A 25645-nucleotide genomic window follows, 5' to 3' on the forward strand; every position below is an offset into this window, starting at 1 on the left:
CTGTCCATCACATTTTCCCACAGCCCAAAATTACATTGCTTTTTGTGTCCAACCAACAGTCCAAAACCCAAAGACTCTTCATTTACTATCATAAATGACAAAGAAAAGCAGCTTTTTTTTTTCATTTTTGCTCAAAAATAACTGAAATAATCAATAAAATAGTACAATACTACTAGTACTAATACTATATTTAAGAGCAAAATATGTAGTTTTGATTTTGGGGTGAACTGTCCCTTCAATGAGAGTTCGCACATCCAGAAGAAGATGTAGCTGCACAAATACTGACACCACGTTTATAAGCATGTATACTGTGTTGTAATAGTTGATCATGATGTAGGAAATGGAAATTCTACAATATATACACATGATTTCAGACAATTAGAACAATTCATATGATAATAAGACATTTTTCTGCGCGTTAAACATCAAAATAAATACAATTCATCTAGTGTTTTTATGCACCATCATTATCACTATGGCTAATATCTCATTTCTACTGAGATACATGTTGTCATTAAGTTATCAGTGTCCCTCCAACAACTGACAAGCACTTTTGATTCAATGTATTAGAGATATAATATTTTAGAGATTGTAAGACATTTTATTTCATGACCTATGACTCAGAAGTTACTGCTTCATAGAGATGTAATAAGGGTTTCAAATACAGTGATGAATGAATAAAGGCAATCTCTATGCCATAACAGTTAGAAGCCTTACAACAAGAAGCCACCTGAGTTTTTTGTATCCAACTGCTGCTCTGCATCATATAAACAACTGCATGACAACAATTTTCACGCTGGCTGTGCAATGAATTCATAAAAGTGGCAAGGCTGTTTTTAAGAGCAGAAGGACTCTTTGTTAAAGGGATAGTTCAGATTCTTTGAAATGGGATTGTATGAGATACTCCTGTTTGGAGAGCAACAGTGCAGTGCAGGAGCCTAAGCCATAAACAGTTGTGGACAGGATCAACAACAAAACACATTTTAGACACTTGAAAATAGACCCACCTAAAAAAAATCAATATAAATTTAAGTGTACACTGTATTTAGAATATTTTCAACACTTTACCTTGCTGTCAGCCGAGATCCTCCAACAGGAAACAAGCCAACTATCGCTCTTTCCAAAGCAACTAGACTCCATTGGCAAAATCAGTCATTTTACCTCGCAGAGCGCAGGAGTTGCTGGACTACCACTGCCTCGATCTTTAAGTTTGTTTGTGTTATTTTGTGACCTCTGTGTTTTCAAAACTTAGTTCACATTCACTGAAGTCACACAATAACACAAGCAAACTACCTGCTTGAGACAGCAGGAGACCAGCATCTCCTGTGTTCTGTGAGGTAAAATTACTGTTACTGCCGATGGAGTCTGGTCGGTTTGGCTTAAATAATGTTAGTGTCCTGTCTGAAAAGGCTGACTGACCACAAGGTAAAGCTGTGAAAATATTCTAAATATTTTGTAAGCTTAACCTGATATTGATTTTGTTAAGGTATGCCTTTTTTAAACTGGCTAATATATGTTTTGTTTTGCTGTCCACGCTGCCCACAGTTATACTTTGCTTAGCCACCTAATGTAGGTAATACCCTGACTATGGATAAGTGCTTCAAACAACACTTCAAAAAAAATCCAAACTATCCCTTTAACACTTGGCAGTGCTAAACTACACATTATTTTCATACAAACAATATACTTGAGGCAGACAGTCCTAATTTACAGAACTGTCTTTGTTTTTACTTATTTATCAACACAAACACGACATCAAACAAAACAAACATCCTCTACTCTCAGGGGACGCTGTGCTACAGGATGAGAAGAAATATCATCTTCTACATGCTTAAATATATTTATTTTAAGTCTGCAGCACCTCCTCCATGTTTATTCTGTTGATTCAAGGCAGCATGGCTCCCTCCCCCCCGCAGCAAGGCACATCAGGCAGGCACGCAGGGCGGCAAGTCAGTCTTTTTTTTGGGTCAAACTACCAGGCTCCAAAACCAGCTTTTCAAGCTTGACCTCAATACATAAACCCCCTAAATCCTGCAACCTTTTAACACTGGGGGTAGCTGAGGACCTGGGACTTAATACTGAACATATGTTGATCCTCTTATATGGCAATATGCATGGAGCTGGCACTGGGAATGTCAACAAATATTAAGTACTGGTAATTCAGTTAAGTTTGGCCCATGTTTCAAGTAGGATTACATGGAATTCTGACAATTACTTTAGCATTTGTAACAGCTGAACCTTAAAAAAACACTGGATTTAATTTAAAAAAGGCACGCTAAAACATATATTAAAAAACTAAAATCTTATTTCTGCATTAATACAATGAGTTGGCTTTTTTCTAAACACCCCCCCCCCCACCGCTGCTCTTTCATCATTTATGAGTTATGAAATATAACTCCTTTTAATATCTAGACGCTTGGAACTTGCTGTCTGTCTTGTACCCTGTTCCTCTAAGGATGCTCATGGCAGATTCACCATGGGAACCTTTTCTGTCGGGGACATGGGTGCACCGTCTTTGCTGTCTGGCAGGCTGACCACCGCCTCAGGTCCCGGGGACTGGGGAGGCTTCCCTGCACTGGCAGCGAATCCCTGAGCAATGTCGTCAAAGGTTCTTCCTCTGGTCTCTGGCACCCGCAGGAAGGTGAAGATGAAGAACAGGATGAGGAGAACCATAAAGATGATGAAGACGTAAGGACCACAAAGGTTCTGTGAGAAGAAGAGAAGAGAAATGTTTGGAACTGCAGGACAAGCTGCTTGTACATCTGAGGATTTTAGGCTGGGTTGCACCAACAAGGATTTATTTTTAATCCCGATTAATTCATGATTGATAATTGAAAATTTTAATATTAAATTTAAACCTCTCTTTAAACCAGTTAAGTTTTTATTTAAGAGAAAATGGAGCGTCTCGTCATGAATAGGCTAACTAGGCTAATTAATTTTTTTAATTAGCTAGCAAACAATATAGCGTTTAGTTAACTTTTTAGCTAGCTAGTAAACAATGTTATGCTAACTTTTAATCTCACAAAATTTTGTTTTGTTTTGTGTTTTACTTTTTAGCTAGAAAAAAATGTAACTTTTAAAAATACCTTTTAGCTAGCTAGCAAGTAATGTAACATTTTGTTAACGTTTTAGCTAGCCAGCAAACATTGCTTCTTTGTTTTGCTGTGTTTTACTTTTTAGCTAACAAACGATTTGACCTTTTAAAACACTCTTTAAGCTAGCTAGAGAACAACGTAATGTTTTGTTAACTTTTCAGCTAGCTAGCAAACAATGCAATTTTTTGTTGAGGAATAACTAGCTGGGTCCCACCCCCAACACCCCCACCCGCCCCCAGTTATTCATTCATTCACTTATTAATTAGATGTGTTCATACCTCCAGTTTAAGGAAACTCAGCCCCACCAGGAAGTTGGCAGTCCAGTTGGAGAAACCAGAGACAGCCATGGCAGCAGGGCGGGGCCCCTGGGAAAAGAGCTCTGCCACGATGAACCAGGGGATGGGACCTGGGCCCATCTCAAAACTGGCAACAAAGCCAAACACAGCCACTATGGCCAGGTAGCTTAGAGACTGTTTGGTCTCTGGGTGGTCTCTCTGCTCAGAAAGAGAAAAAAAAGACAATGAGGAGATGTAACAAGAGAGCAATGGGGACACTTTTCATTTTTGTAAGCAAAAAGCTCACAAAAAATCACTTACCACCAAAGAGAGGGAAATCGTCATAATGAGGGCACAGACAGCCATTCCAGCGAGACCAATCAGGTGCAACGTCCTTCGCCCCGCCCGTTCAACCAGGAAGAGCTGGAGTCAAAACCAGAAAAAGACTAATCAATAAACCAATAAGTATAAAACATGCCTTGTTTCGAAAACCAAAATGTGTAGTAACACACTTACAGAGACAACAGTAAACACAGTGTTGACAACTCCAGCTCCTATGGTGGCGTAGATGGGTTGAGTAACACCGGCTGTGGTGAATATGCCTGTAGAGTAATAAAAGACCTGAAAGGGCAGAAAGAGGAAGAGTTACTATATTTTTTCAGCTGACACAATTAGTGTAGTCATTAAAATTACATTATGCTAAACCTGCATTAATTGATTGTTTGGCCACTTGGCAGCAGAACAACAAGCTACGAGCCACAAAACACTGACATATTATCACTTTTTAAAGTCAAGATGGAATGAAAAATTATGTTTTAACCCTTTTAGATCACATCACTGATCAGATTGTGCATCTATTTAACAGTTTATAAAAAAATCCTAATTTCCTTGTATTCCTCTATCAAAATCACATTTTCCTCATGTAAAACAAAATATAACGTGTGCTTACAAAAGTTTTACCTAACCAATTTCAACCAATCATATTGTGTGCTCTTTAATCAGTCTTCTTCTTCTTCCTTTGTCACAAAGTTTCAGAGCAACAGAGACCTAGAGTGTCCCCTTTAAAGTTGGTAAGGCTAATGTGTGCCAAAAAAGTTGCTAATTCATCCATCCAGTAGACACAGAGCAACATTATCATTTACTTAGAGTTGTGTTTATGTCCTTCTAGTGAATGATTTGTTTATTTTTTAGGTCTGATTTGGCCTCCCCAAACTCCTGACAGAAAGATCTGGTTATCTGGCAGCTAAATGCCCGACTGTGTTCATGAAATAATGCTGATGAAAGAGGGTAGAGTGGACCAAAACAGTTCATTGTTTTCATTTTAAGTTGCTGGCCACAAAATCAAAACAAGGAGCTAAAAAATGCTAAAATGCTCTATAACATAAAAAAATATTGATTAGTGCAGCTTTAACACAGACAAAGTCATATAATGTATAACTAGCTGCAGTACTGGTTAGTGACACAGGTCATGAGTGTTAATGTGTCTGTCAGAGTTCAATCGATGTTGCAGCCTTTAGCTGCAGGCTGCAGCAGCTTTACTGTGACGCAGACACCGTGAACACACACCAGTCAGCCTTGTTACATGACCTCATTAACAGAATACCTATTAAATACCACTGTGTTGTCTCTTTCCATTGACCCTCAGAGGCTTAATTTATTCCACTCAATCTAACTTTGCCCGGAGCCAAGAGGCATCTCTTGTTGTGTGGGCTTGTCAGAAACATTTCGTATAACTTTAAAGACTCGTGTGTGGGATGACAGCTTTGAAGATTGCCCTCTCGCATCAGACTGACACTTGATAATAATATCTCTTACACTTCATTATGGGATGTTTACTCACAGCATTGATGCCGGACAGCTGCTGAGACAGCTGCAGGATGATGGCGATGATGATTGGTTGACGGTAGATTGGGGAGCGGAAGAGTTCAAGGATGGTCACTTTCTTTTCCATGGCCATCTTCATCCCTTCTTCCTTCATCTCCTGAATGTCATCGCTCACATCTTCACAGCCACGCAGACGCACCAGCGCTACAGAGAAAAGAGGAAGTAAGTACATTATTTATGCAAATATAGTGTAAAGAAAGCCTGGAAGGGTCTTGGAACATGTAACGTGGTAAAAGTTTAATAAATCACAGGACCCCCTCATCTACAGGGCATGCTTCAATCCACAGATCATCAAAAATTCAATTCAGGTAATTCTAAATTCAGTCTCATTAAAGCCTAATGTTGCCATCTTGTTAGCACAGTGTAAACTGTCTCAAAACTGACCTTTTCTTGCCTCCTCCTCCTGGTTGAGGACAATGAGCAGGTAGCGGGGGCTCTCTGGACAGAAGGGCAGCATGATGCTCTGCAGTATGGCGGGCAGGATGGTCAGAGCCAGCAGCAGAGGCCACAGAGTTTCTGAGCCAAGCAGAGACTCCAGACCGAAGATCTGAAACACACAGAAAATAGAAGATGATGTGTTTATAATATGCTTCATTCACCTAACCAAACACTTCTGTTTATGTCAGCTTCATCAGAGTAATGAGGCTCTTTCTTTATCTACAGTCCAATGATCATGTGACCTTTATCCAATAATATTAAGATATAAAGATCTGAGTATACTATGCTTTAAAAAATAGGTTATAAAAATGATTATGTTGTTTTGTATACCTAGTATTTATGGTGATGTATAGATCACATGACTGATCAATTGAGAAAAACTGAAAACAGCATCAGACACCACTTTAATGAAGGCCTAACCTAGCCATTCCCTGAGGTTCCAACCTCTCAGACCTCAAAAGTAAAGCCTTTAAACGCAAAAAGCATCAATAATAATATAATCGCCATATCGCAGCATCATACCTGTGCCACCAGGATGCCAATAACTACACCCAGCTGGTGCAGCGTGCCAAAGGCTCCACGGACAGCGGTGGGAGTGATCTCGCCCACGTACATGGGTGTCAGTCCCGTGCACAGACCGCAGAACACACCGATGATTAACCGTCCAATGATGACGACCTCAAAAGACTGAGCAATAACCGACAGTCCCATCAAACCCCCACCAAGAAGAGCCAGGATGTTAGAGAGTAGCATGGACTTACGCCTGGTCATGAGAGACAAGGAAGAAGGACATAGTGAGAGTCAAGACAGTTGAATAAGCAACTATAGCAGACATGTCTAAATAGCATGAATAGGGAAAGCAGAGCTGCAACTAATTATTATCTTTACTATCAATTAATCTGCAGACTATTTTTTCAATTAACCCAGATTTCCAGATTCCAAAGTAATGTCTTCATATGTCTCGTTTCACCCCACCAACTGTCCAAAACCAAAGACATTTAATGTGCTATCAGATTTGATGAAGCAAAGCAGCAAATCATCACATTTGAGAGACTGAAACTAGCAAATGTTTGCCTTTTGAAACGATTAATTTGCTAAGTTAAGTTGCAGTATAATTTTCTGCCAATAGACTAATTGACTAATAAATTCAGTTGTAAAGGATACAAATAAAGCACAACAGTTGTTTTTTTCTGCTGATGTTAGTCACATTCAGTAAAGGTTCACTGATAACCTTGGACAGTACTTGATTTACTGTCCATCATCTTGCGTTTACAGCATTTACTGCACCACACTAGTTTATTCCTGATGTTCTGACCTGCCAAATTTGTTGACCATGGCGCCAACAGAGAATGATCCGATCATGCCTCCCACACTGAAGATGGCCACAGCAAAACTCCAGACCATGGTGTTGGTTTCTTCGCTGAAAGGCACCCCGTATCGGTCCGAAGACACATTCTGGAAAAAACTTCGCAGTTTCTGTCAAACCACAGGACAGGGTGACAGGATTAGTAGTGGTCACTTTTAAGAAACTGACTGTCTTATGTGATTCATGATTTTTTTTTAAAAATATTTAAGGTCCAGCACAGGTGTATTCAGCTGGCAGCCCACAAGCCATAATACAGCCCTTTTGAAATTTTCTTTGGCTGGCAAGAGGCTGCTGCAAATCTGGTTGGCATCTGTGTGATCTGACATGAAATTTAAACTAAAGTACATATCTCTGAGCTACTTTGAGACATCTGAATCATAGACTGTATCATCCAAACCAATACTGGTTATGTAAAGCACCTATGTGCTATGATTGACTGTCAGTTGCTTTACTGTTTTCCCCTTTGACAAACATGGATATGGACTTGTGTCTGATTTGAAGTGTTGTTGAAGATAATATGGACAGACCTACTTACTGTTAGACTGATGGGCCCTGTTTTACTATATACTACTACTATAAATATATATTCTTTTTACATTTGTGGATATGGACCTGCCTGCCTGGATTTGCCACTGAAGTTGAACAGTGCTGATCAAGCAGATGTGACAGAGCATGTGGCTGATGTGCATTTGGAAGATTTTGACACATCCACATGGGGGCACTATGGCTTTGAGCATTGCTTCTTTTCAGTGCTGTGTTCTCAAGTGAGACCAGACACACTGAAATCATGTCTGACACCTTATCTCTAATTTAGGCCGACTGTCAAAAAAAAAAAAAAAGTGTCATTACAATAAAAATGAGAAAAGACATTCAACACCTCCAATGCACCACATCCGACACACTGCACCTTATGCTGTATTTTGTGGTTGAGTGCTTTTGCACCATTGTTACTTGTATTTTACTCATATTCTGTACTACATGATTTCAATAAAGTTCTTGAATCTTGAAGATGTGGCATTGCATCTATTATTAATCCAGGAATTATGCCCACTCCCTTAATGGTTGCTCATGCTGTCATAAAACATTAAAAACACTACTTGTCTAATATAAGAATTCATGCAGCTACTTTTTAGTGTATCTGTAGTGTATTATACTATATCCTTTATATTATGATATATGAATATGTATTTGTTTCTTCTTATATTTACATTAATTACTGTGTATTTACTGTTTCTGTCCAAAACCTGGATAACCTGCTGCTGTAACACAAAAATTTCCCAGTTTGGAATCAATAAATCACCTTCTCTGGTGCATTGATGACCCCAGTGTTGTAGCCAAACTGTAGTGAACCGATGACTGCGGTTGAGACACAGAAGAGAAGGTACATCGTCACCTTCTTCTTCGGCTGTCAAGAGAGAAGAAAACAGACAGACAGAAAATATGAGAGATTAAACCAACAAGCAGATGGAGTTTATGTGCAATTATCCCCTCAGCTGTGTGTGTGGAGGACACAGCCTGTTTCTGGCTCCACAAAGCTCTTGTTGTTTATAGTGACACTGGTAACTACACACAATGAGCCTTTCTACATCTGCCCTCCCTCCTTGTTTTCAGCTTTCTGCAGCGCGGCTGTGAAAGCTAGGTGTTACAACACTGCACGGGCTCTGCGATTTGAGGTATTTCTCAGCTAAGGAGCTAAAGACACCCCGAGAGAATGAGACTGAATCCTATTGTGAGTGTTTTTTTCCCTGCTGGTTTCAGAATTAAAGTGGGTTTTGCTCATAATAACGAGCTAATACACCTGACATTAATCTCTTCCACGACGGTACTCCCTGCTGGGGCGAGAAATTTGCAATATGTAAAAGCACCCAACCAAGCAGAACTGAAAAGAGTAATTGATTTAAATGAAGCTGTGGTTCCAAGTATACTACGTGGAGGCGTCTAGCCAGAAATGGAAACCCCCAATCAAAGTTTCAGTTTGATAGCTAACCCAGTGACTACATTCTGTACATTTCTGTAAAACATCAACTGCCTATGAACCTTTGCAAAGCTTATTTTTTTGCATCCAGACTCTAATGATCAAGGGCTGGTGTCCAAATAGGCTCATTAATGAAAGGAAATCCAGTTCAATCATCCGGTGTAATCCGTCTATTTTCCAAAATCTGCTCCTGTTTCAACACTAACTCTACTATGCAACATCGGTGATGCTAATTAATACATTGTTTTGCACACTTTGTAATCACACTCTAGTCAAAAACAAGCCATTCTAGTGACAAACATGTACAGAGACATGCCGCTTTGTTTCGCTGTGCATGATATCACTATCTGCACAGATAAATTAACAAATTCCTCAAACATCATGAAACGGCATGTTCTGTGGGAGTGAACTGCCGCAGTATGAACAGTATTTTGAAGCCAGTTCAGGGCAGTTCAAAGAGTCTCCTGAAACAAACTGTTCCTTCATCTGATCAGTCGCTTTCTGTTTCTGATTATTTGCCATTTTAAAGAGACATCAAGGTTCCTTATCATCTTAAAAAAATGCGCTTTAATTTCATGGTATTTGTGGCTGCTCCTGTTCATCAAAGGGATATCGCAGACTTTTTTGAAGTGAGTTATTAATCAATAGTCAGTGTATTACCTACAGAAGATACCTACGCTCCCAGTCTGGAGAATCATTATCACTTTTAAATGTACACTATATTTGGAAAATTTTCACCGCTTTACCCTGTTTTCTGACTGGAAACCACTGTTATGTGAGCCAAACATCGCTCTCTCCATACCATCCTATCTCCATAGGAGAAGTCGCACATTTTAAGTTGGGGGTTGCTGGTTTACTGCTGCCCCGATCGGTCAGTTTGTTTGTGTTACTGTGTGACTTTTGTGTTTTAAAAGGATAGTTCGGATTCACTGAAGTCACACAATAACAGAAACAATTTAACGAGGCAGTGGAAGAACAGCAACTCCCATGTTCTTTGAAGTAAAGTTAGTGTTATTGCCTATGGAGTTTTTTAGGTCAGCTGTTTTTTAGGTGGCTTCAACCATCTACAGAAAGTAATACACTGACTATGGATAACTACCTCATACAACCCCATTTCAAAATTCTGAACTATCCCTTTAAATGACCATAAACCACTGTGTAGACCAATGAAACAGCACAGAAGAGGAAGTGATAAATGACTTGAAATTACGATAACAGAATATTTTGTCACTCTGAGGTTGTGATAATCAGTTGTTATTAGATCAAATTGTTTTTATAAAGGGGACGAGCAGAATGTGAGCTATGTGTGATAGACACAGTGACATAGGAAATGCTGCATACGTGATAAAATGATACTGAAAAACAAATACAGAGTTCTGGTAACAGGACAAATGCATGATAAGGATGAAGTGAGAAAAAGATATTAAAATAATAACATTTAAGAATAGTCACATGAGTCAGATGTTAAATGTGTCATTTTAAAATAAGATTACATAACGCCATGTTTGATTTTTGTCACAGCATCACCTCAGATGACCTGACGGGTGGATTAGAGACATGCAGGGATTGTCTGGGGTGCAGCTGAACTGGACTAGAGGAGATTAGATGAGGAAATTACGCTACATACCCACATTATGAAACCTGTATGTCAGCCTGTATTATAGTTGTGGTTGCATATACATGTGCGAATGTGAAATAGACACGTGTATCTGCAGCATCATGCTGATGTTGAGCAATATTTCATAAAGATGACTGTTTCGATAACTGACTCTCTTGCTATAAAAGCGTCTCTATTTAGGGAGTGGCCGAGTGAGTAAGGAGTATTATGAGGTCGCACAGGCATGTATGCATCCTTATGAATGTGTGTGTGTTTAATTCATTTGTGTTAGGTAAGGCAACTTGTCAAATCAGCAGCCAAGCAAGAAATGTTGCTCAATATCTGCAGCTGTACTCTACAATATACTGTACTCTATAGGGGAATACATACTACTCCAAATGTGATGTTAGTGATGATACTAATTAAGGTTCTGTTCCATTCAGGTCAGACAGAGTCAGGGTGCTTCTATTGTGCGTGCTGGCTCACTGGAAATGCAACATTAAATGGAACGGGACCTTAATTAGTATCAATGGTAACACCTGTATTTACCTTGTTATTTCATATCAACATAGCTGCCATGAAAATAGGTCTATTGAACATACTGTATGACATTCTGCTGAAACAGGTTATGATTAATACATAACAGTATCTAATTACCTGGACAAGTATGTAGTAATACAGGCACCAGGGGGAAAGCAGGGGACACTTTTCCTTAAATATTTAGAATACATGCATTTGTCCTCCCACTAAAAACATGAAAGTAGTAGAGGACTTTTATTTTGACAAACCGCTAAAGTGTGACTCATAGGTGCAACAATGCCTCCAGTGAAATACATGGTAACACTATGCAAACTCAGAAGCAATGGTTAAAATCTGCCGTAACATGTTTAGTTTTTTGAGTTTAGTTTTTTTGTTTGTCAGTTTGCTGACTAATCTTAAGGTAATGTTGCCTGCCCCTAATGAATGCTTAATTTAGATTAGTTTAGCAAGCTAAGGGACAAAGTTGTGTGTAAAAGCTCACAAGAATGCAGGAAATTAATGATTTGACACTCAAAATTTACACGCAAAAATGAAGATCATGTGATATGACTGCAGCAATCCTTTTTCTCTTCAATGCAGTATATTTAAAAGAACAAAATATGTGACTACAGAAAGACATTTGATTCTGCTCATTGTAGAATTCACTGTGACTCAGCAGGCGGTTACTTCAATACAGATTATGTGAAAATCTTAAGTAACAGGCATGAAAATGGAGTAATTGCATGCGACATGTTTCAAAAGACAAACCACAGGGAGGGTTTGCGAAAGCAGAAGGCAGCAGGCAAATTCTCTCTCACGTTAGATAAGTTTTATATTGTCAAAGACTCTCAGTGTATTCAAATTTAAAATTCACCATTAGGCCTTCTGTCTGTTATCACTAAACCTCTGTGCTGTAGTTGTCCTTTTCCAGCTCTCTCTTTGTTGTGTTACTACTCCCTCATCCCACCTCTCTGCACAGCTACAAATAAAAGCAAGAAACTAAAACAGACTCAAGTTCAAACTTGCTTCCCACCAGCCCCGCTGGTCCCACTAGCTCTCTTAGTCATGTCCTGAAATGCTCGACTCTTATCCCCAGCTCCTGCTTTTGCCAGAAAGGAAAAATACAGAATTGCCAGCCTGTGACTCGTAAATACCACACACTCATTCATAAGGAGGTGTTGTCTCAAGAACAGGCTCAGAATAAAACTAACAATAGGTAAAGCCAGGCTGACACTCTTCCTCAGGAAACACTGAGAATAATAACAGACCGCTTGAATTAAGAGGACAGTCATGTAGACACTACAGCAGCAGGGCTGCAACTAATGATTATTTTCATTATCAATCAGGCTGACGATTATCTGTCTCTTCTAAAATTCATTACAATCCCCAGATCCCAAAGTCACAACTTCAAATTGCTTCTTTTGTCCAACCAACTGTTCATTTACTATTATGTCAAACAGCAAATTTTCACATTCAAGAAGCTGGAACCTGCAAATGTTTGACATTTTTGAGAAAAAAATTTGCAACAAGCCATGCAGCATCAACAGGAGTTACAAAAACAGTTATATTTACCTTATCATCTTCCATTCGCTCCATCTTTTCTGCTTTGATAGAGGATGTTAACTGCAGGGACTCTTCAGATGACAGAGGGAAGCTGTCTCTTACTCTTTATGAACGCACACCTCTGTGTAAACAGCCACCAGGAAAACCTGACGATACACAAACAGAGCAACAAGTGAGACCTTTAAACAAACATAAATTACAGTTTTTCTTGAATAAATATATAAAGAAGCTGAACATATTTTGTATTATAATAGAACCTTTCACCTTATCCTATAGCTCATACCAGAAAAGACTATAAACTACATACCTAATGAGCTCTAGAGCACTGTGCAGCAGCTGAAGCACTTTTCTGCACTCAGTGAATTCAACAAGAGTCAGTGCCCAAAATGACAGTAAACCCCTCCCTCTGCTTCCGTATTCACCCTCCTCTGCCTTGCTCTCTAATTAGGAAATCAAAAGATAAAAGTGATGTAACTCCCTCTCTTCAAATTAAATTACTATCGCTTTGCTTATTTTAATAATTAGAAAGTATAAAGTACAGTCCCAGTGGGCTGCAGGGACTGTAATAACCCACGTTGTTGCGAGGGAGCTGCATGTGATGCTGAACTGAACAAGTGTACACTGTAAAAAAAATAAAAAGTTTGAAAAAATCATAATTTCCACTTTGATTTCTAGTTGAAAATGGGTTGATATTTGGTCTGAACATCTAAGATCTACTTTCACCCTCTTTTGAACTGGATAAAATACAGTTACAACATCAACATTTCACAAAACACACATTTATTTAATCATTTTTGATAATCCGTTCAGTTGTGGGTTGAAAAACAGATGATATTGATTAGTGAGTATGTCATTGGTAGGTGAAATCTGGTCTACACAAAAACATAATTTCAATGCATTTAATGTGTAATATAAAATGTCCTATGTACAAACCATATATGCTGTGTGCCAACAGGAAGCTTCCAAGACAGAGGAGAAGTTCTTAATGTAAAATGACAAAACTCTGCTTCATGCTGTAGCCTAATGTGTAGGCACTTTGTCTTTACTGTTGGTATATGCACCAAGACATAAATATAAAGAGTGACAAAGTCATCAACTTTAGTAAGAAGATGTGATGGTTGAGTGGCTTCAATACAGAGCGTACACCCAGGTGACTGGGTTATGAGTCTTGCATACATGGCTTTAACTGATAAATTTTGATGTAATTTCTACGTGATGCTTTAAAGTGTCAATAAACTATTATTTACACACTGTAGAGGCTGAAAAATGTCACACTTGCAAATTTGCTCTAAATGTAAACATTCAATCATCGTCTTCAAATAGTCAATGAAAAAAAACGTTTCTGAACCTTTTTTGTACTTCACTGATTTGTCATTATTTGGATGCTTCAAATTAAATGTTTGCAATTGAAAACATTAAATTATTAACCATTATTCATTTCACTTTAAAGCTACCACAGGAAACTTTCAGATTTTGTTCATTTGGAGGCCCACGCACTACCCACTGTAAATCTGGGCTGGAAAAATGCAAACATAGCTTGTTTCATCTGATTTCAAGGAGAACCCGACCAGTTGGCAGCCATTAAGAATAACTGTAACTAGAAACCACTATACAAATAAATATAGAAATAACCAACCTTCTCATGTAACTCAAAACTGAGACTGTTTCATAATAAGTTAAAAAAAAAAAAAACTCTTTGTACACTTCCAGGTGCAAATTCTTCTAAAGAAGAAAAGTATCCCAACAAAAGACTATAGCAAAACTTTTTAAAATATATTTCAAAACAAAGAGATTGAGTTTGATTAAAAACTCAGCCATTTAATTTAGACAGTTGCCTTCAAATTAAACTCAACCTTTATTTTTACAGTGTATTTTACTAGAAAAGGTTTCATTGTGACCAGCAGACTACTTTAATTCTAATGTGACAACAATACAGACGCACCTCACGTTAAGATGCGAGCACATTTTTTGAGAGTGACAACTGAGAATGAATCATGATGAATAAAAATAAATGTTTGTTTACCGTTATGTGGGACCTGTGCCAGCCTGTGTATCCTATCCTGTAAAGAGATCGTGTCCAGACCTGTTTGCTCAGACAAATGTTCTATCCTCCCTCCGTATCTGTGTCTTTTTATATAGAGTGATACACGCTGGGCAGCACGTTTCACTGCTTCAACATTACTCACTCATACTTGCGTAAAGACTTCTGAAGAATTTCCCATTCCGTCGACTCACTTCGGATATTCTCGGCCCGCGTCGTAATGTTGGTAGCAGCAGCGCACATGAATTTCCGCTCAGCTGGAGAAAGGGACGTGCTCGGCCGGGCGTGCAGTACGGAGCAGTCCAGAGACGGAGAACAAACGGTGCCGGTGAAAGGAGGCTCTGTGCTGCTGCTGGCCCGTCGGCTGCCCACCGGGGGCGGAGAACAAAAGGCACGAATGTGCACGGAGTTCAAGATGTAAAGCCCGGTCATGCAGAAATCATGAGACCGGCTCAGTGGGTGGCAAACAAACGGGGAGCCCTCCTAATTATTCATCAGCTATGTCTAATCTGCAGAGCCCACCTAAATCCCAGTCTGGAATCTGACAAGTTCTCCAGAAAAATGTGTGTGAGTGAGGACTGGAGGGCCATTTTTAAATCCACTGGGTGAGCGGGTTGTTGGGTCCACAGATTGTAATGTTTTGACTTTTATTAGCAACTGGAGTTTGAACTTGGATTTGGGTGGCATTTATTTCATTTTCTAACCCAGTCTAACCCCAACTTTTTCTGACAAACCCCCCTTCAGAAGCTCAAAAAAGGTTCATGCTCCACACCCCACAATTTTATTCATTCATTTTTTATCAGTCATTAACAATGATAGGGGATGAAACTAATTAAAAAGGATCCAATTTAAATTTTAGTGAAATGAAGCACCAGTTAACTCCTGTTTGTTTACTTTCCCTGCATAAATCATACTAATTCAACGTCACTCCATGTTTTTCCTCTGGTCATCTACAGCCTCACCGGTTCTGAAATGCATGTACTACTCCTGCCCTCATCCCAAAAGAGCTTGACCATACGCCAAACATAAGTCAATGTAAATCAAAGCATTAAGAAGTTGATTTTTTTTTTTTCATGTAAAAGCAGTTAAGTTCCATGATCAGTTCAACTGTCTGTAAATCTTATTTACCAACATGAAGATCCAAAGTAGTTTAAAGCCTCTACATGCTGCCAGGAAGGTAAAAAAAAAAACCTGAAAGTTGGAAAATCCTGAACCCATTCATTGTAATATAAAGACTCAATTGAAATATTGGCTGCTGAGTCCCTGCTGAGAAGCTCTGATAGCTAAAGCCTGAAAATACTAAGGACATGACCTGTGACTGTGTTCTCAGTGGCAGTACCCTGGTACTCTGGTCAGTATTACAGATCTACTTGAATATATAAGAAATAAAAAGTGCAAAGTTTATCTGTTTGGTCCTTTTACAAATTGGTTTTACAGTGAGATAAGTTGTAGTTTCCTTTTTGTTACTCAGAAAAACAAATATTATTCATACATACTGTATATACAGTAGACGGGTTGAATAAATAGTACGTCTAAATAATAAGTCATAGAAAAAAATAGAATAAAAAAACAAAACTGAAAAATAAAACAAATTATTTTAAATGATAGAGCGCTGAGGATGAATGAATCAGTCTCAGATACTTCTGTATCTCTTACCAGACAGCTGCAGGGTGAACAGGCTGTGGCTGGGGTCAGTGTTGTCTGTTCATATCCTTTGGCTCTGTGCAAGCAGCTCGTCTTCCTGATGTCACTGGTGCTTGGTAGGTGGATAAATTATGTACTGAGTAATTGTTAGTGTTGGTTTTCACCAATCAAAATCAGAGATCAAAATCAGTTACTGCTGACAGTCAAGGCCAGCACTTTGAGTCATTTTACAGCTTAATCTGACATGTAATCATCATTTGCTCACGTAAAGTTTTTTTTTCCTGAGCTGAATGAGTAGAAACTGGGTCATTTTACCATCAAAACTACATAAACACTAAATACAGACAGATTATTCATGTACTTATGTATTTAAACTCCTGTTTTGATGATCAACAAAATGAGGTGATTCAGGTATGAGTTTTAAAACAGCATCTGACCTCATGACAGGAGATTATTTAAACAATACACCCAGGTCAGACCTGTCTGAACCTTCATTAACTCATCTCTGTGGCTCATTATGAAACTTCACACATTGCATCAGATCTGTGACTGTTCACTACATGGCAGGAACAGAGTCACTGTGGTGAAAACAGGAAGAAATAACAAGTGTTTCTAGGAGATATTCAGAGCCTTAACCAAACCATGACTCTAGACTTATGACCTTCAATATGACTTTATGACAACATAGGTCATATATAGGTTACTGTGCAGATGAATGTAGTTTAGAATACCTCAAATCTCCATATCTTCTTTTTGGACAGATCCAATCACATTTCCGGTCTGCAGCTTATAGCCAGAGCCAAGCGGAGAAAAAAAGTGACCGGAAAAATGTTGTAACAGTGACATTGCATCAAAAACATCAAATTTAACGATGGGAGCTGCCCTTCCCCTTTTGTGTGTAATTCTCTGGAATCGCAATGATTTTATTCAATCTTGAAATAGTCAACTAAAAAAGGAACTAAGAGAGGGGCACGCACCAGTACAGGTTCAGAGCCTTCAGTATCCAGAGTGGTTGCAACATTTCTCATCATTCTTCAGAAACTACTCTCGGTCCCATCAGCATCCCATCTGGATCCTGTGAGCTGTTGCCAAGGAAACCAGACCTGCAGCATCTCCTCCAGTGACCTGGTCTGAGTGGGCAAATCAAATTACAAGACATCTGCAGCAGAGAGCAAACACAGATCCACAGAGAGGGGGACAGAGAGAGGGGGAAGGAAATGAAGAAAGTTAGAGGCACTCACCCTATCTCCCTCGCTATCGCGCACACACACACACACACACACACACACACACACACACACAAACACAGCCCATTAAAAACCACATCCTGGAGCCTGAGACCATATATGTCCATGTGCAGTGGATTCGTGCAAACAATTTAAAAATATGTTATGCACTTAATATGATCAAGTCAACAAGTAGAGCCTGTTCCTTCATTTGTTTGGCTTATTCTGATCATAATACTACACTCTTTTTATTATTTTACGTTTTTACTTCCAAAAAAATATATTAGACTTTCACTTTTCACAATGTTTGACCAAGGAACAACAAAAAAGCAAGCAGCACAAGTAATGAACCTCTCAAGCCAGCAATTTGCCCCTAAAGCTTCTTGTTAGGCAGCTTAAAAGTTGAGGGAAGAAAACACTTCTTTTCCCATGTTTCATAATATACATATTTTGAATATTTCAACACATCACTGAATCTATCAAAAGTTTGGAATTACTTGCCACAAAAGCTTAACTCAGTACAGTCAGATGGCTGAGAGGCCCTCTCTGTATTTTGACTGGTCTTTCAAGCTTTTAGGTTGTAGAAAGTCTGTACAAATAGATGTTATTATTTATGAAGAGTTAGCAAAAAAAAAGTAAGTTTTGAACATAGAGAACAAAGCACTGTACAATGGTTCAACCAGACTGACAACTGAAAGGTCAGGAAGACACAAAGATGGTAGGTACAATGAGGAACCGTTCGGCACCTGTGGACAAAAGCGGCAGCATTTCCACTGTCGTAACCACCAACATATAAAATCAAGAATAAAATAATCAAAATAAAAATCTCCCCCTACCTCTTTTGACCTGGCTAAGATACTACTCACTGTAACTTTGTCTGGGATAATGTCAACACAGGCTCATTTCATCTGATTTAAGGAGAATCTGACAGTAAGAATAGCGATACAGAAAAATTTTGGTCTTCTTGTTGCTTATGTAAGCCACATCAAGGCAAAGTACTAAATCAAGACGGATTCATACCAGTTAAAAACTCCACACATAAGTATATAAGAAATTAGCACTCATTGGAAAGAATTCGGAAGCTTAGCATCAAAAACTGTGCAGATTTAAATAGGAACAGGAACTATTTGAATGCCAAGGATATTTTCAGGCGAAATGGTTTCAACATTATTTTCCCCTGTAATTTAAACACCGTAGGACATCAACTAAATAGAAGTTTCAATCATTCAATTCTTCTTCTTCTGAAATATATCTATGTTAAAATAGCAGTTATTGAATGAAAGGCAAGTCATGCATCATTACATCATATAAAAATATTCTAAATGTTTGCATTATTCTATACATATTTTCCTTCAAGTCAGTGTGGTATTTTAGGTATACTTGGTAAGTTTGGGCTCTTGTGCATATATATTACATGATATGAATATATATATTTATTATGAAACTGGTGGTTCAGGGTCAGTAGATTCATGGAGTGTTGTGAGGACAGTTTATCCTGTAGGTTTTACTCATTTAAGTTTTGGTGCAACAGTGCCACCATATGTGTGTGGTTTGCTGTTGGCTTATGCAGACACACTGAGTCTGACCAGACAAACTCTCACAATGACATTCAGTTCTCTGACAGTGTCTCTTGCAATGTTTCACCCACTTGATGTTCTGGTTTTTTGTAACATAAATTTTCACCCCCGCAACTGTGACGTTCCTATCAGTAACATTCAAATTGTGAAGGGGAGTTTATTTGGTCTGCAAATCATTACAGAGGAGGGAAACACACCCACTCTTGCGTGTCAGGACATGTCGTAGCATAGCTGAGGTGAATGGCTGCCAGCTGAAGATAATCAAAAGAAGATCCTAGTGAAGATTCAGGAGTTCACATGATTTTGTCTGACTGTTACAATCATTCAGTTTTTGATGGGACGTGTTAGATAGCAATGGAGGAAATGCAACGGAGTGTGAGTTTACTGCCTTCACCTTCATGAACTTGGCATATTATTATTTCAAATGAATTATTAAATTAATTGAACATCCTTTTTGGTCAGAAAAGCCTAAATTCGTACTATTGTTTTAGGAAGTCGATGTAATCTGTATCTTTTTGAATAGACATACTATGAACTATCAAAGTCAAATTCAAACACTTGTCAAGAATTTTCACGGTGCATTTTAAAGCTTTTCCAGTAACGTCCTTCACATCTTTGTCACATTAAATCAGATGTTACTGTGTTATAAACAACCAAAATTATGTTTTTTGGGCATTCTACAGAAAAGACGACAAATTAAAAGGTGAAAACAACAACGTTTCATGTTTCAAAATGTGTCACGTAAGTAAGATGTTAGCTCACAACCTGGCTGAGTTAACATCTGACTTATTTTATTTCTTCATCCAAAAAACAAACTATTCTATCAGGCAGCAATTTATTATGAAAGTAATGCAATTACAGTTTAAAGTAGTTTCAAGCACTGTATCCAAAATCCAAGCACTTCTCAAAGCTTGAACACACTACATTAAAATTCAAGTGTTTTCAAGGATTTCCAGCACCTGAACAAACCCTGTAGAGAAGGTGTTGCATCATCACATCAGTTAGATCCCCCATCATATCATTAATTTAAGTGTAACTGTAAGACAAGAACCAAACTGTCAACACTGATGCACTAAGACAGCACATATATCATCTGTTATTGTATTTTTATCTATGAAACATGTTCATACAGTAAATCTTCTACATTTTCACACTATTTGCAGGGTATTGCCTCCTTTGTACAGCAACAGTGTTTACACTGACTGCAGCATATATTTACATTCACAGCACTTCAACTATTTAAGCAGTTTTTAAACATTTTTAACAGTGTTTTAACTTTTTATTCTCATGATTTTGCACAGTCTTGTGCTGCCTGTCAACATATTTAGGCCCAGTGTGTGATCCAGACCCAGGGGACCATCAAAAAGCTTACATTACAAAAAGCTTACATGGTTGTACATGTGCACTTATTTGTAGTCCTGTGTATATTTCTGTATGTTTGTGTAGTCCTTTATTCATCTGTGTAGCCTCTTGTGCACTATCTGTATTTGGCTGAAATCTTCAGACAGTTTATACTCTCCATTACATCACTGACATACTTTACTTCTGTTAAAGAGACCAAAGAGGATGTCAGGTTAACCATGTGCATACATCATAACCACTTTTGATGAAACACACTGATGCTTTGATTTACACTTGAGTAAGTTTAGCAGAACAGTGCAGATCTGTTGGAAAGTGCAGCACCAAATCTGTCAACACAACTTATCCAGCCAATCAATCAGCTTCTTGTGGTTGAAAATGTGACTCAGAGCATTAAAATACTAGAAGTGTGTCAGATAGCGTTTCCAAAGAATTACTTAGTTCATCAACGTCGCAAGCTTCATCATGGATACAGATCAACTGCGCCATCGTGTGGTCAAAGTTCAGTATTACACCAATACAAAACTAGTTTTATCACTGCTGCCACCTGCTGGACAAACTTTGTTACGCCATGACTCACAAACAGACTTGAGGGGTGTTTATAGAGGACTACAGGGACTCTTGCATATTACTGTGTATACATCTCTGATGTAAACTGGTTCTATCTTTGAATAATCAGGACACCTGAAGGCTCTGTTGGGTGACGCAGAAACTACAGGTCTTAGCAAGTTAACCTGAAAATCTTAATAGCAAAAAAATATTTAAATATTAAATTTTGAACCAGTTTTACTCCAAAACAACCAAAGTCACGGAACAGGGTTTTGGCAGGTTTCAGCAAGTTGAAGGAGCAAGACTTTTCTTTAGCTCTTTTAATACCATTATAAATGTAATTCAAAACCTGTTTCACATCTATACTGACAACACAGCTTTCATTACTGAGTATTGGGTCAATATAGGTTTTGTTTTTAGTTGTTACAACATGATCAACACATTTTTTTTTCTGCAAAAAAGACATTTGAAAGTGAGACTTAAGTTAAATCCATCTTAATGAAAGTAATCTTAACTTCATAATTCAATCAATTTCTCAGACATTTTAAGGCCTAAAATTCAGATTTTAGACTTTTAAAGGACCTGCAGAAACCCTGACTAAAGGAATAGTCATACATACAAAGACAATTTTAGTAAAATAATAAATCATAAGGAAATTTTAGGACATGATACAGACACCCTAAATACACCCATAAAGCTTGCCCTTCTGAAAGATTTCCCCCACAATACCTGTCTTCAATATGGATATGATCAGCTGTCACTGACATGATACCTACTCAGTGACAGATAACAGAGATATCTGTACCTGCCTGAACAGTACAGAGGCTTTATATTAACTTCAGTTACAGCCAATCAGGCGTGTTTTATGTAATTCAGTTACAGATTTAAGAAAAAAGTTTGACCAACAACAAAGTGTAATGTGCAACATCCTTTTATTAAAGCTGCACTTTATTTACTGATTAATCAATTAATCAAAGAGTGTTTACAGGAACCAAACTTTAGACACTGACATGCAGGGTAAAAAGTTGTGCGTGTTTAAGTTAAGAACAGCAACATCAAAGATGATGACAATGTGAAAGCTGCTTGAAGATGTATGTAGGCACACTACAGAGGTACAGGTAGGTGTAAGTAACAGAGTGTCCTGATCAATAACGGTCTGGTGATTTCAAATCTTTCCTGGGAAACTTCCATTCTCTATCTGCTCATCCCATTTGGCAACCTGTTGGGAGATATTAAAGAAAAATGATTAGCCCAGTCTGACTACAACATAGTGCTGAAGTATCAAGGGAAGCGTTGCTTGACAGCCACAGTAGTTTCATGTCAATACCTGAAACACAACACAGACAAAGATTTGAAAACTGAAGTTCATTCTTGACCTGCCAACAGGTGTGTCTAAATGTCATGTGTAAATAAGTCAAAAAGCTCAGCTCAAATAAAGGTTGGATTAATAACTTTTTAGAGCTTTCAATGTAACATATGTGACACTATTTTGTCAAAACACAAAATATATGATGAAACAACAAAACAAAAAGCAGAAAAAGAGGTAAATTATATTCATCTTATAGTCTGTTTATCACATGCAATTTAATGAACTGTATGTGTCACAGAACATATATTATACCATATCAAGACGCAGGAAAACAACTAGCCTGTCTGGGCTACATTAGCAAGCTACGGCTATCCTTCACTGACAAAATTCATTCACAGTATATTGAAAAGATATTAAACTATATGAAAAATGTTTTGTAACACATTGTAACACATTCCTCAATAAGACACCTGAACGTACCGGCTCACTAACAGAAGTGTTATTGTATAACTCACCCAGCTCATGGGACAGAGGCTCTTGTAAACCCTTTGGTACCAATCACAGGGAGCCACATCCTGGTCTCTGGCTGACAGGGCCTTGTTGCACCTGTGGTAGTCTGGAGCAAAAAATAACAAAAGACTTCAAGGTTACCTTTCTGACACCATGTTCATAATAAACACACTGTAAAAGGCCACAGAGGCCTGAGGACAGTAAGTATCAGTATGACAACCTCTAATCTCAATAGCACAAGTGTACAAGCAGAGCTTATCTTGGCTCGATACTTTGTACATTCGTTGTTAACAATATGTTCAAGTGTTCATGTGAAGCAGAAAGTAATAATCACATCACTATGATGAAGTTGTTGTTTTTCAACATACTACTTCTCCTTTATAACCTGACAAAGTTATGAAATAAGGCACAGGTTAAATTTTGTCCTATCAGAAACAAACTGATTCTTAGGACAGCCCCTTAATAGTTGACTAAATCATTAGTTGGTGAGAACAGTCTTAAGTGACCACCTTTCCATTTATTTGTCAGTCTCTCACACTCACTCTCTCACACACACACCATGCGCGCACACATTTGGGAGTCGCTCCTCACCGTTAGGTCCAGGGCATTATTGCTAAACTGACCTTTTCACTTTTAACACTGAAGTCACTGCTAACTGTACTGTAGCTGCCACTGGCTAGTTAGTGGTTCTATTACAACTGTGATACAATCGCTGAGACTGACAGAGGCCAGTTTGACAACATTCAATGCAACACAGAGGTGTTTTACAGTGGTTCCAACAAGGACTGTGACTCTGGGAATGATGAAGACACAGCAGGTTCAGGAAGGGACAGGAGTGACTTAATTTGTGAGTACACATGTTGATAAGTATTTGTAAAGTTGGAAGTATTTTAAACAGGTTATAATTTGTTAAAATGAATTAGAAAATGTTCAGTCTCCTTGCTGTTTTTCTTGTAAGATTTATGAGAACCTATTGGCAGAATGTTGTGGAAGTGGAATATTTATAATTATGGTTTTATTTGTGTATCATCTAAAAAATAAGAATTGCTGTGTCTTTGTTACCTTAGAATGAGCTGCTTATATCTACTGAGGGCACAGGCCCACTTTCATCAAGGCCACCATGTTGCTGTGCCATGTTCTACAGTAGCCCAGAATGGACAAACCAAACACTGGCTCTAGATTCAATCTTTCGCATTTTTCACAATTACGTACTTGGAAAGGGATGGTGAGGCAAGGAGTTTGCAATCTGCAAGTACACCACTAAATCCTACACGCTGGTCCTTTAATATTACAAATGTCATGTGGAAGTCATATTTCAACACTTTCTCAGGTTACAGTGTTTTTAATAATTGACTAACAACTGATTTGTAGCTTCCATGATTTCATAGCTTCCATGGTGCAACACTTAAATACGATGGTTGCATCTGCACAATATGTGACAAAGATTTTAGATAAACATACTGATATAAGCACATTTAACTGTCCACCTTCATGCAGCTTGTCAAACTAACATTACAGATGTTGCAGAAGTATATAGCTATAACCATAATGACAAATTCAGGCATCTCTCTGTTTTCATCTGCAGTGTTTATCCTACTATACTATGTCTGCACAGATCTTTGGCAAAGAGTATTGTGAACAGATAATCAGAACATATTGATCCATGTCCTGCTCACCCAGGTAGTTCTGGAAACAGTTGCGAGTCTGGTTGGTGTTGGGGAACCGGGCGTCAAAGGGAGCAGTCCTGTAGCTCTTGATCTTCTCCTCGATATTCTCAGCCATCTTTGAGTTTCAAACAAATGTCTAAACGATACAAAAAAAGGTGCAGTGTATATTAATTTATGACTGTGACATATTTTTTAAAATATATCAGTTGACAGTTGACACTAATACAGCTATCACAGTGTAGCCTCAACATAATGCTTAATGTTAGCTAGCTAAGCTAAAAATAGCAATGTGATCAGAGTTGAATTAGGGTTAGCTTTGTTTACACTTTTATCGCTACTCGACGCTCGTTTGTTATCAGAACAAAGCCTAAATATAAGAAAGCTAGCTATCTTACTCTTAACAAGAACAAATATTAGAGCAATGAAACGACCACACAGCTTTGAATACATGTTAGCATAGTTCGCATTGCTTGGCACGGCGCTCGTACTCACAGTTAGCAAACTAGTGCTAGTTAGCTGTTTGCTAACACGTTAACATATCTGAATCTGATTGTTAGGCAACATATTTTAGAGGGCTCTTTGTTCCAAGAGTGCTTGTAGATCAAAACATCAGAAGGTGAGAAAGACAAATTTAAAGTTTGCACAAATAACACCAGATTTAGTAGTTACCGACAGCTAACCTTGGGACGTTTCTTGATGTGTCCTCAGTGTTCCGCTCTGGAAAGATGTCCTTCCCCGTCGACGCGCAAAGTATGCTGGGATATCTGGTGGTGGGTATGCCGGAAACACCAGACCTAATGTCATATCCAACTCGTTACTCAACTTAAGTTTTCAGGTCTTTAAAGTCTTTTTTTGTGTTTTTATTGAGCTATAACGACCATAATAATGACCACAATCCTGGTCTGTGTTCTAATTATGAATTTGTGTAAAAATGATAATTGTTTTTGCAGCAGTGAAATAATCACAATAACACCAAATATCTTGCAAGAAATATAAATAAGAGCTCCACCTGAATGAAGATGAGTTCCTTCTATGTTGAGAGACAAAACAG

General features: G+C 38.2%; 2 protein-coding genes across 3 annotated transcripts; both read right to left on the reverse strand.

Annotated features, from left to right (window-relative positions):
* Positions 1-2451: 2451 nt before the first annotated feature.
* Positions 2452-7190, reverse strand: slc2a3b (solute carrier family 2 member 3b). Its single transcript, XM_084726604.1, is given in 7 exon segments — positions 2452-2706; positions 3374-3793; positions 3887-3991; positions 5211-5398; positions 5639-5801; positions 6215-6455; positions 7008-7190. Coding segments are annotated over 7 exon segments (1452 nt in total). The 5' UTR covers positions 7097-7190; the 3' UTR covers positions 2452-2460.
* Positions 7191-22023: 14833 nt separating this feature from the next.
* Positions 22024-25402, reverse strand: cox6b2 (cytochrome c oxidase subunit 6B2). Of its 2 annotated transcripts, none has more exons than XM_084726607.1 (4): positions 25275-25402; positions 24604-24730; positions 22933-23033; positions 22024-22327 (listed from the first exon to the last, which is right to left on the reverse strand). In XM_084726607.1, the coding sequence occupies exons 2-4, from the start codon at positions 24707-24709 to the stop codon at positions 22274-22276; spliced, it is 261 nt and encodes an 86-aa protein (XP_084582733.1). In that variant the 5' UTR covers positions 24710-24730; positions 25275-25402; the 3' UTR covers positions 22024-22273. The 2 variants fall into 2 exon arrangements, with proteins under 2 accessions (XP_084582733.1, XP_084582734.1); XM_084726608.1 differs by having other exon boundaries at positions 25264-25353.
* Positions 25403-25645: the final 243 nt, after the last annotated feature.

The sequence above is a fragment of the Lutjanus erythropterus genome, chromosome 9, assembly GCF_056507025.1.
Source record: "Lutjanus erythropterus isolate fLutEry1 chromosome 9, fLutEry1.hap2, whole genome shotgun sequence".
Lineage (NCBI taxonomy): Eukaryota > Metazoa > Chordata > Actinopteri > Lutjaniformes > Lutjanidae > Lutjanus > Lutjanus erythropterus.

Bases quoted from the DNA above. Each gene is read 5' to 3' on its own strand.
- cox6b2 (XM_084726607.1), bottom strand. From the start codon at position 24,709: ATGGCTGAGAATATCGAGGAGAAGATCAAGAGCTACAGGACTGCTCCC. The intron at 23,034-24,603 runs GTGAGCAGGACA...TTTTTGCTCCAG, and splicing joins CTGTTTCCAGAACTACCTGG to ACTACCACAGGTGCAACAAG. The intron at 22,328-22,932 runs GTGAGTTATACA...ATCTCCCAACAG, and splicing joins GCCTCTGTCCCATGAGCTGG to GTTGCCAAATGGGATGAGCA.